The sequence below is a fragment of the Prosopis cineraria genome, unplaced genomic scaffold (assembly GCF_029017545.1).
Source record: "Prosopis cineraria cultivar Desert tree isolate PC_DT_omini unplaced genomic scaffold, ASM2901754v1 PC14, whole genome shotgun sequence".
Lineage (NCBI taxonomy): Eukaryota > Viridiplantae > Streptophyta > Magnoliopsida > Fabales > Fabaceae > Prosopis > Prosopis cineraria.
In genome coordinates, this window is record NW_026555345.1 from 26,063,056 (window position 1) to 26,081,060 (window position 18,005).

The 18,005-nt window shown below is 30.8% G+C and overlaps 1 protein-coding gene across 2 annotated transcripts; it reads left to right on the top strand.

Moving 5' to 3' along the window:
* The first annotated feature begins 9,804 nt into the window (after positions 1-9,804).
* LOC129293902 (uncharacterized) lies at positions 9,805-17,068 on the top strand. Of its 2 annotated transcripts, XM_054932027.1 has the most exons (7): positions 10,466-10,530; positions 10,643-10,720; positions 14,225-14,442; positions 14,615-14,852; positions 14,934-15,019; positions 15,492-15,583; positions 16,211-17,068. In XM_054932027.1, exons 2-7 carry the CDS (start codon positions 10,715-10,717, stop codon positions 16,498-16,500), a joined length of 930 nt encoding a protein of 309 aa, XP_054788002.1. In that variant the 5' UTR covers positions 10,466-10,530; positions 10,643-10,714; the 3' UTR covers positions 16,501-17,068. The 2 variants fall into 2 exon arrangements, with proteins under 2 accessions (XP_054788001.1, XP_054788002.1); XM_054932026.1 differs by lacking the exon at positions 10,643-10,720 and having other exon boundaries at positions 9,805-10,530.
* The last annotated feature ends 937 nt before the right edge of the window (positions 17,069-18,005 follow it).

The following is an 18,005-nucleotide window of genomic DNA, read 5'->3' on the forward strand; positions in this document are numbered from 1 at the left end:
CACATTTACATAAAGAGGGAAAATTTGTTTAGTCAAAATTTGGTTTAAACCTAACCTATTTTCAGTCCTATTTGATATTTCTATATATTTTTTATTATTTACAAATAAATTATTTACATGTATTTTTAACAGCCACTCGATGAGTGTATTGGTGACATTTTGACTATTTGAATGGATTAGATTGAGCCATCGAGAGACGCTGAGGTTTCGGCCGCTGAGGAGATCCCGGTCCAGATCAAAGATGAGTACAGGATGTCAACATTGAGTGACATTGTTAGGATAAGTGGTCCCTCGTTGAGCATTCTAAACCAAAAAAGAGTCCGGCCAAAACGTCTCATCGTAGAAAAATCAGGGAAGAAAAAAATTAAGTAATATTCTTTTAACAACAAATTCATAAATATAATTTAATCGAATTTTATTATAAGCTACAAGAGATTAGCTTGGTGATCATAATAGAATGAGTTGTGGATAATGTCAGTAGCTCATTCAAACATCGTTGATGTGACTAAAAGGAAAATTATCTTGAAATTTATGCATATCATCTCCTACTATTATTTTTTTTTACAGGAATATTTAACTGTATTATATTTAAATATTATTAAGCTAAATTAAGAATAGTTTGAATCTGAGACCTTATATTTAAGTAGTCATGACCTGTTTCATCACGACAACATCAGTTTGTTACTAAGATTATTTTTATTTATGTGAAATTATTGTTTTTGACATTTATCTAATATAAGGAATCCATTTATAGATTAACCAAAATTATCTTTTTCCTGTAATGGGAGAAAACTTTTTTTATATTTCATCACTCAGTATGTTAAAAAAAAATATTATCATCATCTATTTAGATTAATTTAAATTCCTACTTTGTGGTCATGTGGGATGTTATTATTAATAGCAGCTTCATTTATGAGTATTTGAAGACTCGAGACTTTAAAATAAACTGATTGAAACCTCTCAATGAATTGAAGGAAAAAACCCATTTTGACAATGACTAAATTATCCCTACCTATTTTATCAATTCCAAGATTATGTTTTGACCAAAATATAAAAAGATTACTCATGGGATTTCAAAAAACAAAAATTGCCCATCTCTTCCTGAACTTCAAACTGCAACTTCTTCTCATCCTCTCTCCTCCCTTATTTAGCTGATGCTGACATTTATAGTGACATTATGCAATAAAATTAATCAAATAATTTTTCTTAAAATTAAATAATGATAATGATAATAATAATATAAAATATATCAAAAATGATACATGAGATTCATGCTATAAGTGAAATGAAAAGCTGTCGATGTTTCTAAGACAAGAAAAAAATAATTGAAACATGAACATTAATAATCTAAAAAAAAATATAATCATTAATTTTTATAATTTTATTAAATTTTATTTTTAATCCTTATAATTCCTGTAAGTTAATATCATTAGAGTTATGAGAAATAAATATCACTTAATCTTGCTGAAAATGAAAGGATTAAAATGGTGGAAAAAAAAACTAGAAAGACTAAATATAAAACTCAATAAAATTATAAAAATCAATTATTATAATTTTCACAATAATCTATTAACCCAAATGGAGGGTATTGCTCACAATTTTACGTTAGCTAAAATTTCATAATGCTTACTCCTCTTTGAAAAATATGAATTATTTTTAACTGAATTACACATAAATTAGTTAATTATCTTTAAACCAATAACATTTTTTATATTTATTTTTATTTAATAGGATGTCTTACTTAAAAGTGAATGTTAAAGTAATTTATTTATTAAAAATATTTTTAAAACTCATTAATTATATATTAAAAATTAAAAATATTTTGTATTTTTGAACATTCACCTTTGCAAAATGTCATATTATTATTATTATTATTATTATTGTTATTATTATTATTATTTTACGAAGGTAAACTTCTCTCTTCTTTCAGGAGATACCAAAAATATGCCTGTCTGTCTGTCGGGGGGAAAAAAGAAGAAGCAAAATATGCAGAGTTTTTTAAAGCACAAATATAACTAAAACCATTTTATCGGGGGTAAAAACTGAAGCCGTGCTTCAATGACTTTTATATTTTATATCGTTTACTGATTGATATTATTTATGGATGATAATCTTATTTTTGTTTAGAGACACTGATCTGGACTATCATTGATCATGTATGTATTTAATATTGATTAACTTATATAAACAATATAAAAGAAACTATTTTATTTAAAATAAATATTTTTGATTACTAATTTTACAGTATAATACACTCCATCATCTTATTTTATAAAACATTTTTGAGGTAATTTGTTTTCTCAAAGTGTAAAATAATTTAAAAACTAATAAGGCTTTATTAATTATGATCATCAATATTGCCCCTCATTATTTCACTCCTTAAATATATTTTATTCTCTCTCTTTTATTAATGAAGAGTATTTTTAATGTTTCCATAAACATTAAAATTGTAAATTGTATTTAATAAATTTTATTGATTTGTGTAATTTTAAAAAAACATTTCATAAATTTGATGGAAGGAGTATTAAATATTAATTAACGAATCAGATTTTTTGCTCTTTTATGTGGAATTCTAAAAAAAATGAAAATATCGCGCAATAAAAATATATTTTAAAAAGATAGGTGGGTTCAAAAATGTGCCAGCCAAAACATAAGAACAGGATGAAGTAATCACGTGTTGCAAAAATCAGGGTCCATGAGAAAGGGAGTTAAAAATAAAAAATCAGATTATTGTGAATAAAAATGCCTTATATTTCAATAATGACGCTAATGTTAATAAATATAACATCTCATTTTAACTGACATTTAAATAACTATTGAAAATTTTGATCTATTTATTAATTATTATTTTTAATGCACTATAACTATTTTTTATTCAATAAACAGAAGATACTGTTTTTTTTCCACCTTAAAATAGAAGATACTATCACTGTCTCACATATGATTCTTTCTTGTGCATTTACAATGTTAAGATTTTTTTATGTAGTATATCTGTATTCTATGTATAATATAACATCTTAACTAATAATATTCAAAAGTATAATTTATTTTTTAAGTTCTATGATGCACATGTGACCTCATACTAATTATTATATAATAGAGTAGGGTTATATATTTTTCATATAGCACATGGCAGGGCAAGTGCAAATTGGTTTAGGGTTTTAAAAAAAAATAATTTTTTTTTAAAGTTCAGCTCTAATGGATTGATCGAATCAAGCTAAATTAGCTGAATGCTGGGTTAAATATAAAATAAGCAACCCCAAGAATATAATACTAAGCAAATAACATATGCTTATATCGCCAATTCATATCCAATTACAAACAGGATTGTCATAAACTAAAATATGACAAACATATATTTTTAATATTCACTTGCCACTATTTTTAGTTAAATATATAACCTGATACCGACGATATAACAATTCTTGCATGTAATTTAATTTCTAAGGATATATAGCAATAGACTATGGCAATGATGTGTCATTTTGTCTCGTACCATTCACATCGATTCAATTTTTGAGTGTGACTAGTTTCTAACATTTGATCCATTGTCAACATATAACTAGTATTAATCTCAATATCAATAATTTTTTATAGGAGGTTATAGGAACTGTAATTAAAATTACACTTCGAGGGGCGATATTCAAATGCAATAATCGAGCATAAATGAGGCAACTTATATATATACACACAGTGTCACACACACAAGATTAAAGTACATTTTTATTCTTGTATTCTTTTATGTAACAGTACGGAGCCACCCCTTGGGCCTCGACTCGGTACTGGACTCTGGCCCATCACTGGACCAAAGCCGACTTTCCCACAGGTGGTACTGTGGTTATTCCTCACCACTGCCTCTCCAGGGTCTTTTGGAACCTCCCCAGACTCGAACCTCCAACCTCTACCACCTTAACGAAGTTGAGGCGAAGTCTGGTACCATTGAGTCAAGTTGACTCAATGGTACCAGACTTCGCCTCAACTTCGTTAAGGTGGTAGAGGTTGGAGGTTCGAGTCTGGGGAGGTTCCAAAAGACCCTGGAGAGGCAGTGGTGAGGAATAACCACAGTACCACCTGTGGGAAAGTCGGCTTTGGTCCAGTGATGGGCCAGAGTCCAGTACCGAGTCGAGGCCCAAGGGGTGGCTCCGTACTGTTACATGAGACATTTTTTTTTAAACTATTTTTCAAAAGAACAAAAATTCCCTTCTATTTTCGTATCAAGAATTTTAGAATGTTACATAACATATATTAAGAATGAATATGGAGACAATTGGTCTCCTTGTCTGAAACCTCTGTTTGGGAAAATTGGTTCCGTTAGAGAGCCATTGATCGAAACTTAATAATTCAGGCTACTAAGATCTTTCATTTTTATCCAATGATGGACCTTAAACCTAAGAAAATAGTTCAGGCTATCAAGATCCTTCATTTTAAATTATTAACCCAAGTATGTCTTGAGCTATTGGACTTCTGTATCATCATTGCCTGTGATAACTATGTCATGAACATACAACAACAACATGACAATAACACAAGCAGTAGATCGAGCAAAAAAAGCTAAGTTGTAAGGACTATAAGTGAAGCCAAGTTAAATAATAATATTACTGAACTTAGCAAACCATGCATGAGGAGCTTGCTTGAGCCTATATAGAACTCAATGAAAACAACAAATAATATCTTTTGGATGTTGATACTTGGTTGGAGTCTTCATATACACTTTTTCCTTTAAATCTCTATTCAAAGAAGCATTTTTAACATCCATCTGATGAAGTGACCAGTGCTCAACAACAGTAATGGCTAGAAGACTGTAAACATAAGTCATGCGTGCAATAGGTACAACAGTCTTCTCATAATCAATACCATATTCCTGTATAAACTTTTGGATCACCAAGCATGTCTTATGTTGTTTTAAAGAGCCATCCAAATAAATCTTGTTTTTATACACCCATTAGCAGCCAACTATAGTTTTACCAAAAGGAAGATCAACAAGATGTCAAGTGTGCATTTCTCTAAGTTTGTAATTCTTCATTCACAGCTTGCTGCCATAAGGGATCATAAGAGGCTACCTTAAAGGATTTGTTTTCCTGTAATTGGAGAATAGTAGAAAAATAATGGTAATCACTATAGTAAGAGGGCGGTTTCTTACACGGTAGGGTCAAGTATCATCAAATGATAGGGTTCAAGAGACATGACTTGTGTGAAAACATCTTGAGGTGTGACAGTAGGCATATCAAGAGCAAGCGCAGAGTCGATAGTGAGCTTTATAAGGGAAACTGCATCACAGTCACTTGGAAATAGATCAGCCAAAAGATCTATGATAATAGAAGGTGAAGAAGGAGAAACAGAGGAGCATTTAGTTAAGAATGAAAGCATCATATGTTCCTAGAAAACAACATGACGAGAGATTTGAATGTAAAGAGATATGGGATCCTAGCAACGATAACACTTATGCTCAGGGTTATAACCAAGAAAACATAGACACGAGCATGGGCATGGGCTTGCAATTTGGTATTTTAATGTGGAAGGAGAGGAATAAGATAGACACAGGTAAAAACTATCAAAAGATTATAATTAAGAGGAATACCATGAAGGCGCTCAAAAGGAAAAATATTACCAAGAATAGTGGTAGGAACTTTATTTATGCAATAGACAGCTATTAAGGCAGCTTTCCCATAGAAGCGTTTAGGATAAGAAGAAGAAATGAGGATGGCTCGAACTAAATCAAGAATATGACAATGTTTTCATTCAGGTCGACTATTTTACTGAGAGGTGTAGGGACACGAGTTTTGAGAGACTATCCCTTAAGCATCAAGAAATTTGAGCAATTTAGAATCACAATATTCCAAGGCATTATCAAGACGAAGAACTTTTATAACTTTAGAGAACTGAGTGCAAACCATAATAGAAAATTTAACGTAGATATCAGGCAAGTTAGATCAACTTTTCATCATGTAAATCCAAGTATAACGGGAGAAATCATTAACAAAAAATCAGACAATATCATGAGTCTCCAATAGAGGGAGTGAGTGTTGGGCCCCAAACATCAAAATGGACTAGATCAGAAGGCTTATTAGCAATAGAGTCATTTTTATTAAATGATAAAGCAGGATGTTTAGCAGTTTGACAAGACATACAATACAAAGACTCAACATCACTTGTCCCAAAAGACTATTAGAAAGTAAAGGCTGTGAAGCAGTTAAAGGCAGATGAGTGAGACTACGATACCATAAATCAAGGGAAGTAGAGGTGGAGGCAGCACACAACCTAGAAGAAGTGACCTCAGGAAGATGCAGGGAATTGAGCTCAAATATTTGACCAACCTCATGCCTAGTTTCAATAACCTGTCCTGTTTGAGAAACAGAAACAACATAACCACATTTGTTAAATAAAATATCATAGCCCATATTAACTAATTGTCCAATAAATAGGATATTAAAACTAATGTTAGGGACTAAATAAGTATCATGAATGGACAGAGAAGGCGAGAAACAGTACCAATATGACTAATGGGCATTTGAAAGTTATTAGCAGTGTATATAGGGTGAGCAGTGGTATTAGGTAACATAGAGAAGAAGAAGTGTTTCTAATTGGTCATGTGATTACAATAGGCGAAATCAAAATACCAATAAGATATATCTGAAGGTGTGGTTAAGGCAGCGGGTGGATTGAAAGAATTAGAGATAATCTTGCAGAGTAAAAGCTCAAGTTCAATAGTGGTAGAGGATCCCAAAGTAGAAGCAACAATAATAGTTGGCTCATTAGTAATAGATAGAGTAGGCTTGGATGACGAGGAACCAAACCTAAATGACCTCCCCTGATTAGGTTTGGGAGGTCAAGTAGGACATTAATTAATGAGATGCCTAAGCTTCTTACAATAACAACAAGTCAAAGAAGGATAGTTTGTAGCAATATATCCCTTCTTTTGGCAAGTCCTACATTCGATATATGGACCTGTATCAAAAGTGTGAGTAGATTGAGGAAAACGACGACAAAGCTAAGAATTCCTCTCGGGAGCAACTTAAGCCATTTTTATACTTTTGACTTTGTTAAAACTTAATTTTTGAATTTTGATTCAGTGTGACTCAAGTTTTATAATTCTAGCCATAAAAAACAATAGTCTCTAAATTTCAAGAAATAATAATATTCTCTTTAATTTTATATTTTAAAAATGTAAGAATTACTATTTTAAATGGTTAAAATTATAAGAGTTGAGTTATATTTAATTAATGTTATGCCATTAAATTTGAATCAAATTAAAATTATAATAATTGAATTATACTGAAGCATAGTTTATACTTTAGAAACTAAATTTTAACTTTGTGGAGAGTGTAGAAGTAATTGATTAATTTTCCCCACTACCAATTACCTATGCACATTATAATAAACTCTGACATGGTAGTTTAGCACTGCACTAAAAGCTTAAAAACGGTATTAATGATCATTTCTAAGGAATTTAAATCCCATATTTTAAACAAGTTATCTATGAGAAAAAAATTAAAATGTTTTTCTTACAAGAGAAAGGAACACCAAGCAAAAGCACACTTTGACAATTAACGATGGCTATTGACAATTGTTATTATGATCTAAAGAAGTCATAAAAAGGAGGAAGAAAAATGGGGAACACGTGAGTAGCACGTGACGAGAAGAGGCTGCATTAATAAAGTAAAAATAAAATAAAATCTACAAAGTAATTATTTCTTATTTTCTTCATTGTACACTAAATTTGAGAATAAATTCTATAAGGGATCAAATGGAAAAATAACAATCATCTGCGATAAAATTAATAAGTTATTGTAAGTGGGATTAAATTTTTTTGCACTGAAAGAGTAAAATAAAAAAATAAGTTTAAAAATAATTATTTCTTATTTTCTTCATTATACACTAAATTTACGAATCAATTCTATAAGGGATCAAATGGAAAAATAACAATCATCTACGATAAAATTAATGAGTTATTGTAAATGGGATTAAAATTTTTAAACGGAAAGAGTTAAATAAAAATAATAAATACAAACAGAAAATATAAACTTTAGGTATGAGAATTTGAAAGAACAATGACATCTATCATAAATTATATATATATATATATATATTAGTTTTTTTTATATATGACAAGTTAAAATTTTTTGGGACTTAATAATATCTATTTTGACGCATGAATTTGAACTATGTGCCTCCTTCCACATAGTAAATGTAGCATAATGTGAGAAAAGAAAACTGCTGAGAGGGGTGAAAAGAATGGATTGGACACCCAAACTTGATCTTTCCTCCACGGAGGCATAATTATTGTGAGTCTTTTCAATCACTCTTACTTCTTAAAGAGCTAACATATAAAAAAATTTATTACTGCTACTGCTGTTACTTATTCAATAATATTTCGTACTCTTTCAAGTCATATATTCAAGTTACTTTAATTATCTCAGTGAAATCAAGTGTCAAAAAGTAGTAATTAAATAAGTGAAACACTCTCCAATTTTTCCATTAAATATTACAAGTTACTTCTAATTGCACTACACATTAATTATATTTAAAATTATATACTCTTGTCACCTTTATTGTTATTTAATAGGTGTTTTAATTAGAAAACTTTATAAATAAAAAAACTTTATTAATTATATGTTGAAAGATCCAAACTTTTTTATATCATTTAACATGATATTTTTAAAAAAAGTCTTATAATATTATACGGAGAGGATATAAACAAAAATATTAATTTTTTTGAGGATGAATGCCCCCCCACCAATACACACACACTCTCCCTCTTCCCCTTAGTCTTATTTATAATGTAAAAAAAGAGTATTTATTTTAGTTTTATTTATAAGACATTTATATGATTTTTGCATCCATCCTTATCATTCTATCCTTATTAAAGGCTTAGAAGGTTATTAAATGATGAAGTATTTTATTTTTGGGATGATAAAACTTTTGATTCCTCAAATTTATCTTAGTTATTGATTTCCTTCAACTTTAATTTTTATCTACTTGATCCCTCAAGTTTATCTCAATTATCAATTTAATTTTCATTATTAGGAGGTATTATTAAAATTTGTTAACATAATAACATAATATTGATGATAATTGTAGAAATTAATTAAAATAAATGCTTAAAAAACTTTAAACAACATACTTTACACATTATAAAGTTTGAAAAAGTATTAAAAAATTTTAAAAAAACGTAATAACAAAATGCAACATAAGAGAATGAATTGATAAAAAATAAATTAGTCTAAGAGCTAATTTGATTTTATTTAATTCCTCTTACATGTTAAGTTATCAACATACTTTACACATTAAATTAATTTCAATATCAATTAATATTTTAAAATATAAAATAGTACTATGATAATTTATAAAAATATAATAGATAAAATTAATAAAAATTAAATTTGATGGACCCAATTAATTAGTGAAGTAAATTTCGAAGGTTAAAAGTTTCATTCTTCATTTATTTTTAAAGTACGTGTTTTTAATATGGATAAAATTACAAATTTATTAAATTTTTAAATAAAAATAATAAAATTAAAATTTTTTTAATAAAATATATTAAAAATGCCTCGAAGATCCAACTTGTTCTTGGGCCAACCTCGAAAACCCAACACACACGGTTTTATTTTAAATAAAAAATACATTAAAAATAATTTATAAATAACGGCAATCAATCAAATAAAGTAGAAAAGATTAGAAAAAAATAATATTAAAAAAAAAGAAACGAAGAAAAATAAGAGTGACGCAGCATGAAAAGGCCACGTGGTGGACATCGAAGCCAAAACATCGAAAGGCAGGAGGGAGAGGAGAAAGACCCAGAAGAAGCAAACAAGGCCAGGCGAACGTACACTGACACTCACCCTTTTATAACACGCGGCGAAGCGAACTCTCACAGACAGACTCACGCACCGTCGCCTCGCCTCCAACATCACTTCCAAGTCCAACAACACCACCACTAACAACACTCACATCTCTTCTTTCTCCTTCCCCCCTCCCTCCCTCTCTCTCCCCCCAAAGTCCGTTTCATTCTTGCCTGCATTTACTCCATCTCTTTCATCTTCCTCAAACAGAAACTACACAGCGTTTCGTTTTCCCTCTTCCTCCTCCCCCTCTAGCTCTGCGCAATCCTCTTTTGGAAAACGACTCTGTAATGAGCTGCAATCTCTCTCGAAACGGAAACTGAGAGGGCTTTTCTTATTTATTCTATTCATTCCCTTTGGATTGGATTATCCTCTTTCGGAAACAACAACTGAAGGGGAAACTTCGTCAATTTTCCTGACTGAGTCTTCATTTTGCATTTGCATAATCAATGCCTGAGACCATCGGTTATCCTCGTATATCTTGCGGAAAGACTCCTTCTATTGTTCCGATGTTCGATTTTCAGCGATCGGCTCTGTGACTGCGAGGATTTTCTTCTGCTTTCTCAGATCGATTATGTCTTCTCCTTTCTCGTCGCTCGACTCCGTTTGTTGTTCTGCGACTTCTCTCTCTAATTTGGAGCGCTTTCTTCATTTTGTCACTCCGACGGTTGCTTCCAGAATTCTTCCTCAGGTATTTTCCCTCCCTCCCCTTTTTCCCTCTGATTTATTTATTTTCAGTTAATTTTATCTTTCTTCCCTCTCGTTCTGCCTCAAATTGTTTGTTTGTTTTTTTTTGGGCACAGCTGTCAAAAGAGTGAAAGTTTTTGAAAAAGAAAAAACTTTTTCTTGCTTTGCAGAGTCAGAATTGGGGAAATATGATTGTAAGCCTGCGAAATTATTACTATTTTTGTTGTTGTTGGTGTTATTATATTTGTTATTTTTTATATTATGTCCAGAAATGTTTTAAGATGTTGCGACTCGGCTTTCCTCCTCTGCAAAATGCCGAGATCCCACCTCACCGCACTAAACTGTCCAAATTTATTATATTATTTATTATTTTATATTTATTAAAATATATATATATATATATAATTATAGAAAAATTTAATAAATTTACTTATTCAGATTTAATATAAATAATAATTCAAATTTAATATTACAAATTTTTAATAAGTTGATTTTACTTTTCAAAGTAAATTTATACTCTCTTAAACCATTCTTAAAATATTTTTAATCAAATTTCATATCTCATGATTATTTACTTTTTAATTAATTTTATATTTTATATTTATTTTTATTAAACATTTTATAATAAATATAAAATCATTATTAATAAAATATTTAAAAAAATAATTATATTTTAAAAGATTAAAAATATTTTATATATTTTAATATTCAATTCTTTCAAAAATATTTTACATTTTAAATGAAAAAATGTTATATCATATCATATATTTGGATAGTTTAGTTAAATTTTTAATAGTAAATTTCGATTATAATATTAAATTTAAATTGTGTGAACAGATTTATTAATTTTTTATATTTTTATTTTAATAAATAAAAAATAAAATAAAATACAAAAGTATTAAATCTGAACGGATGAGAAAGTGAGAAGCGGGTAAGACGAGAGAAGAATGAGAGGAGGGAAACTAAGTCCAGATTTTGTGGGGATAAAATCTTCTCACAGACTTTATTGTTTGGTTGTTTTAGATTTTGCCAATAAAATTGTTGGAAAAAAGAGGGAGAAGATTTTGCAATAAACTTGATTGGCTGATTAAAGGGATACTATTTCACTACTATAATGTTGATTCTTGTAATCTTTATGATATTTGACAGATTGCTACTGAAGTTAATTTAACATTAAAACTAATGACACCAGGAATAAGTAATAAGTAATCATGCTTTTCACGAGTATATTTAATATTGAATCAGTTACTTTCAGGCCAAAGAAAATCAGTTATTAGGATTCTTAAGTTAATTCTGGATGGTCATTATATAACAAAAATATGGTTCAAAATTTAAATGATATAAATTCCATCCAAATTGTTAAGTGTTTTTTTTTAGACAAATTTAAATTTAAATTTATAATTTGGTTATAATATATAAATATCATTCCCTGCTAACATATATGGTGGGTTTATATATATATGTATATATTTGCACTTATCCTTCGGGTTAGGCTGTTTGTCAGACATTCCTGACGATGTAGGAAATATTAAATAATCTACGCACATGGGATAATGTGAAGTGGGCCTGTCTAAAACGAAGTCGTATTACTGGGCCCAATATATAAACCTTTGTCCTTTCCTGGCCCCCCTCTTCTCTGGCTCTCTTTAGATCGAGAATATCTCTTTAGATGCCCTTGATTTTCTCTCACTATTTGGCCTGCATAAGGTAAAAAAAATCTCACACAGATAAACTCAAAATAAACGAAATAATTAATGTGATATTATTTATTCTCAAATTGCGTGCCTGTTCTATAAAACAAATTTAAAGATGATCTGATTATTCTCAATCACCCGGGTAAGCTGAAGGGGCTAAAAAGGAAAACAAAACGTTGTGGTTTCCAGATTTGAGAAGAATTCTTTTTTTTTTTTTTTTTTTTTTGTGAAAGCATATAAAGTTTTTACTGGGTCAAAAGTGATTCTTTGGGGAAATCTTTTGACATTTTGATTTGATTTCATAACCATTATTTTGATCCTTTGGCATTGTGGGTCAGGGCAGTCGCCTAACCTAAAGATAATTTCATAATGGCTTTAATGAGATAAGTGCTTCGTGTTTCTTCGGCTCCACATTTCTCACTTCTGATGTTGAAAGAGGAATTGGTTTGGTCCGTCCGTGGGAACACTTTGGTTACTAGTTATGATTATGATTGTTTTGTGCAGAAGTTTCGTATATAAAAGGGAAAATTACGCTTTCAATTTTAAAATTACACTAAAAAATACTCATTATCTCCCTATAATTTTGTAGAAATTCTAAAAAAAAAGCTTCTGTGTTCAAAATCAATGCAAATCTCCATTGATTCTTTGTTGAAAACCCCCTAAAACAGAATTTAAGTGTGCATATCTCTCTTGAATTCTACGGGCCTTTCTTTTGTTTTTAAAATATAGATAGACCTTCCTTCCTTCCCTGATCATTAAAAAGAGTTCTGTATAATTTGTTCTTGTTTCATCGAAAGTTTTGAAAATAAATGAGATGTCCAAGAAATTTCTATAAAAATCGGTGGAAGTCTTTGTATTTTTATATAGATTGGTTGACTTAAAATAATGGATATGCAGTATGCCTCATTATGATGAACGTAAATCTTTTTGTTTTATATAGATTGGTTCTATCTACCTAAACTTATTTTCTTTTAAAAAAATAGTAATTATCTTTATGTGAGTGGACACCCATCATCTGAAAAAGGTTTTTGTTTTCATGGGAATTTCTCCTTTGAACATTCTAAGTTTCACAGTTCGATGGGACCATTTTGTCTGTGTTCTTCTAGAGAGTGAGTCACTGGTTTGCAACTTGTGCTTCTTCGTGCTTACAGTTGTTCATGACCGAATTGGCAATTGCTTCCAACTTTGACTCATCTCTTAGTCTGGACTCTTGCAAGTTACGGAACCCCACACACATACGTGTGTGTGTGGGTGTGAACGAAGCTCTTTTCCAGAATTTAAGTACACAGAATCAGTTATAATTCTAATATAAGTGATTTCTTGGATGGCTATTATTGTAATATTGGTGCGATAGTGATAAGCTTGTTTTGTCTCTGGCCATGCATACAACATTTGTGATCCAACAAGGCTTCTTTTTTCATGTTTCGAAAAATTAATCATTTGGACTTTGTAGTTTTAATACAATTGTAATTCATTTTCTAAATTTTGACTTATTATAACTTAATTCTAAAGTTTTGATTCGATTGTAACTTAATCTCTAAACATTGACTTTTGTAACTTAGTCTTTATATTTTAAATCATATAAAGATTGGTCCTTACATCTTAAAACATAAAATTATGAAGATTAAAATTATGTTAAAATTTATTACTAATTTTTTAATTATAAATATTAAAAGTTTAAAATATCTTTAATCTTTATAACTTTATTTTTTAAAATATAGATATTAATATTTAAGTGCTTGAAACTATATGAATTGAAATACAAGAGGCAAAGTCAAGAACTGAATTACAACCAAGTTTTTTTGAGCAAAAAAAACTATAAGAACTGAGCAAAATTTAGGAATTGAGTTATAATAGGGTCAAAACTATAGAAACTAAATGATTAATTTTTCTTTCATTTTTCTATTTTTAATTCAAATATGACATAAATAGGTAGCGATAGGCAGCTGATTGCTGGCTGATTTGTTTCCTTACTTTCCTTTTCTTTTACCATATATATTGCAGAGTTGCTTAAATGACATAAATACCCTGTGGCAACCTCTTGGTAAGGACACAACTGAATACTTCACACTGAAAGATCTCTGGGAGTGGTTTAATGAATGGAGTGCATATGGTGCTGGCACGCCTGTTGGGTTGGAAAATGGTGAAACCGTGATGCAATACTATGTCCCGTATCTTTCGGCCATCCAAATCTACAGTGACAAGTCTGTTGCAGCTTCTAGGTATGTCAAAAAGTTTCTGGGAAATTATATGCAAGCTATTCCTGCACCTTTATTTACTAGTTTAAAGTAGAGATGAAAGATGCATGACAAAAATAGCTTTCATGACAAAAATATAATGTATTTTTCATACTAATTGTGGCAATAGTGTGAAGTAAGCCTTCTGTTTTTCTAGGGTCCGGAGAGAGGATACTGAGATTGTCGAATTTGAAAGTGATTCATGGAGCGATGATAGTGGAAGTGATAACATTTCTCGATCATTGAGTAACAACTCGAGCAAATCATGGGATGCAGTTTCTGAGGATTCCAACTGTGACCATGAGGGTTCATGGCCAAGAGATGGGCTTGGTTACCTTTACTTGCAGTACACCGAGATGTCTCCTCCTTACTGGAGGGTCCCACTTATGGACAAGGTAGCTTTTTTCACTTTGTATAATTAGCCCTCCTTTAAGTGGCAGCCCACCAAACAAATAACTGATAATCTCTCGTCTCAGATAACTGAATTGGCAAGAAGCTATCCAGCATTAATGACACTGAAGAATGTGGATCTTTCTCCAGCGAGTTGGATGGCAATTGCTTGGTGAGAAATTGAGAATGATTAGTTGTTCTCATCACTTGTTAACATGCTTGACAAACAAGATTTTATTGTAATACTTTTGATTAAATGACTTGTTTTTGTAATACATAGATAGAGCTTAGAATAAAGCACTTCTTTTATTAGCATTATAATTACTTTTCATCAGACTTTTGCATACTGACATCTCAACATTGCAAGTATAGTTGATAACAAGTGGCTACTGTGAACTATATCTCTGATGTCGTAATCTTGAATTCAATTAGAAGATTAAATTGATTTGCATTTTGATTTCTAAAGACGATATACTATCATTGGTTTCTAGATGATTTAGAATTGAAGTAGGGAAGAGTCTTCTCTTTCTCAACTTCTACTTCCCTTGGCATTCTCTATAATATATAAATACGATTGTTCTTGAACTCGTAATTTTTTTATTTCTTTCTGAACTTCGTTATCTTGATTTTTTATCATTGAATAGGTACCCTATTTATTCCATACCAAGTCAGAAAAACGAAAGGGACTTGGCAGCATGCTTCCTCACTTTCCATACGTTGTCATCATCTTTTGAAGGTATCTGAGTGTATTTATTTGTCCTTTTATATTCTATGATAACTTTTCTTCAAAGTAAGCTAACACATTTGTAATCCTTGAGTCAACCTGGAGGTAAAATGTACCTCAATAGCATCTTTCCTGGGTTCTGAATATTTGCTTCAGTTTCCACAATTGTTTTCAAGTGTCGTTTCAAGAGTTTCAGAATTGGTATTCTGGAATTGAAAATAACGTTTAAGTAAGCATACCGGAACTGACACTCAATTTGTAACACTTTGTAATCAACCACATGTCATCTTTTAGTTCTATTGTGACTTGTGACATATTGAATGGGTGCTGAGAAATAGAAGTAAATAGCCATTTGGTACACTGTTGTTGTCTCGCTGCTCTTAGTATCTCGAATACTATACTACAAGATATACTAAGGTGTAAGATGTCATGGTAATTAAGATTTGCAATTTATTTTTTCTTTGTGGCTATTGAAAAAGTTATCAGAGAGAGCACAAACTTGTTCTTTTATCTAACTCAACAAAGCTAAACAAAGACGAGACATGGTTTTTGGATAAAATGAGATGTTTAAATTTTAATTATACTTGGGCATGAGTCTCTGAATTCGAGTTCTGATCACAGTTTCTCGTGCATCTGCAGATTGTGCAATGGAATACAATAACATAAACATTGGGAAAGACATATGCTGCTCGGAAAGCATGGGAAGTCTTGGTGGAGAGAAATGCGAGATTAAGAACTCTGGCTTTATATCACTGCCTCCTTTTGGACTGGCCACTTACAAAATGCAGGGCGATCTATGGCTGAACATAGATTCATCATCTGATCATGAAAGGCTAGCCGATATGTACCGTGCTGCAGATTCATGGTTGAAGCAGCTCAATTTCCACCACCATGACTTCAACTTCTTCACATATCACTCTTCTCTGTGAATTGCTTATTTCTCCATAACTACCTCACCGACCTTCTGCTTTACCTTTTTTGGCTTTGACAGGATTTGGATTTTCTGAAGTTGTAAGTTTGTAAAGCGTCCCTAAAATAAGAGAGGATAGAGGGAGTAAATAGGAAGAGAGGAAGTTGTAAGTTTGTCAAGTGGCTGAACACTTGCTTAGTGTGGTGTTCTTTTTCAGTTTTCTCACTCTAGAGGCACTTTACTTTGGAGGATCCAAATTCATTTTGACACCGGCATGGGAGATTCCACTAGGAGCATATTCTGATGAGTACCATTCGGAAACTCGAGAGGCTAGTCAATATCCCCAAGGTCCAAGCTGTTACAGAATTTGCTGCTGTGGGACTTTTAAAATGAGTTTGTTTTTTGGGTTGTTTTGCGAGTTCCCTGACGAGGGCAAGAGTTTAGAATTTGGATTGGAGGTTCCTTTGATTTTAACTTTTTGGTGCTTAAATTTATCTAGACTTTTTACTTGTTGACTAATGTGATGTAGAGTTTCGGATTTCTATTTTATCTTTGATTCAGAGAGCAATCCCTTTTATTTTGGTCCATACGCAATTTATTCTAAATTTGGAAATCGATTATTTCTTCAATTCCTAGTTACAGGACAAATTTCAATACTTATAAGTAGCTAAAATTTGACGGTAATTATTTTTTTTTAATTTGGAATTTATATGTACTTCCCCCTTTTATTAAAGAGAAGGGAGGTCATTATCTTAGGCGGCATGTTAGCATCACCTGGATCAACAATGTAGAATTTCACTTGATGCAATTCAATTTGGAATAGTTGAGATTTAATGTGATTTTGGCTAGTATTAGAAAAATGCTTGATTTTCTGTCTTATTCACACCTTCCATAACCGTAAGGCCTTTCTCACTCAATATCTAAAGTGGTTTACAATGTTTTCATAAAAATTATGAGTTATTTTTATTCTTACACTGTATATGAAAGATGAAAATTACAAATAACTTTAAACTTAGCTATAGTTATTTAGTAAGAATGACAAATAAGTCTCAAAGGGTCAATTTTATTTAGGATAAGTTTCAAGATAGTCTAAAATACTAGTTAAATCCCGTAGGTTCTTAGGAGGCCATATGAGCAATGTTAAAATTACTTAAAAACCTTCATTAATCATGTTAGAAGCTTTAGACTTTTCCACCACATTTCAATATCTAAATCGTCATATGTTCCCTAGATAGAATTTTTTCACAATCTCATAAACATGCACATGCAGAGAAGAGAAGAAAGATCAAGAGAAAATTTTATCACACTCAACTGTGCATAAGGAGAGATTGAGAAAGACGTGGATATTGTTGACAAAAGCAAAAAATGCTCACAACACCAAACTCTATCATACCTTAAGGTATTTTGCTAAATTCTAACAATAGTTTGTAAAGTGTTGGAAAGAGACAAAAATAATGAGTAGGAATTAGTTTAATTTGCTTTCGGGCTTATTTTGTTTTTGACTTCATCCTTGGGTTTTTAATG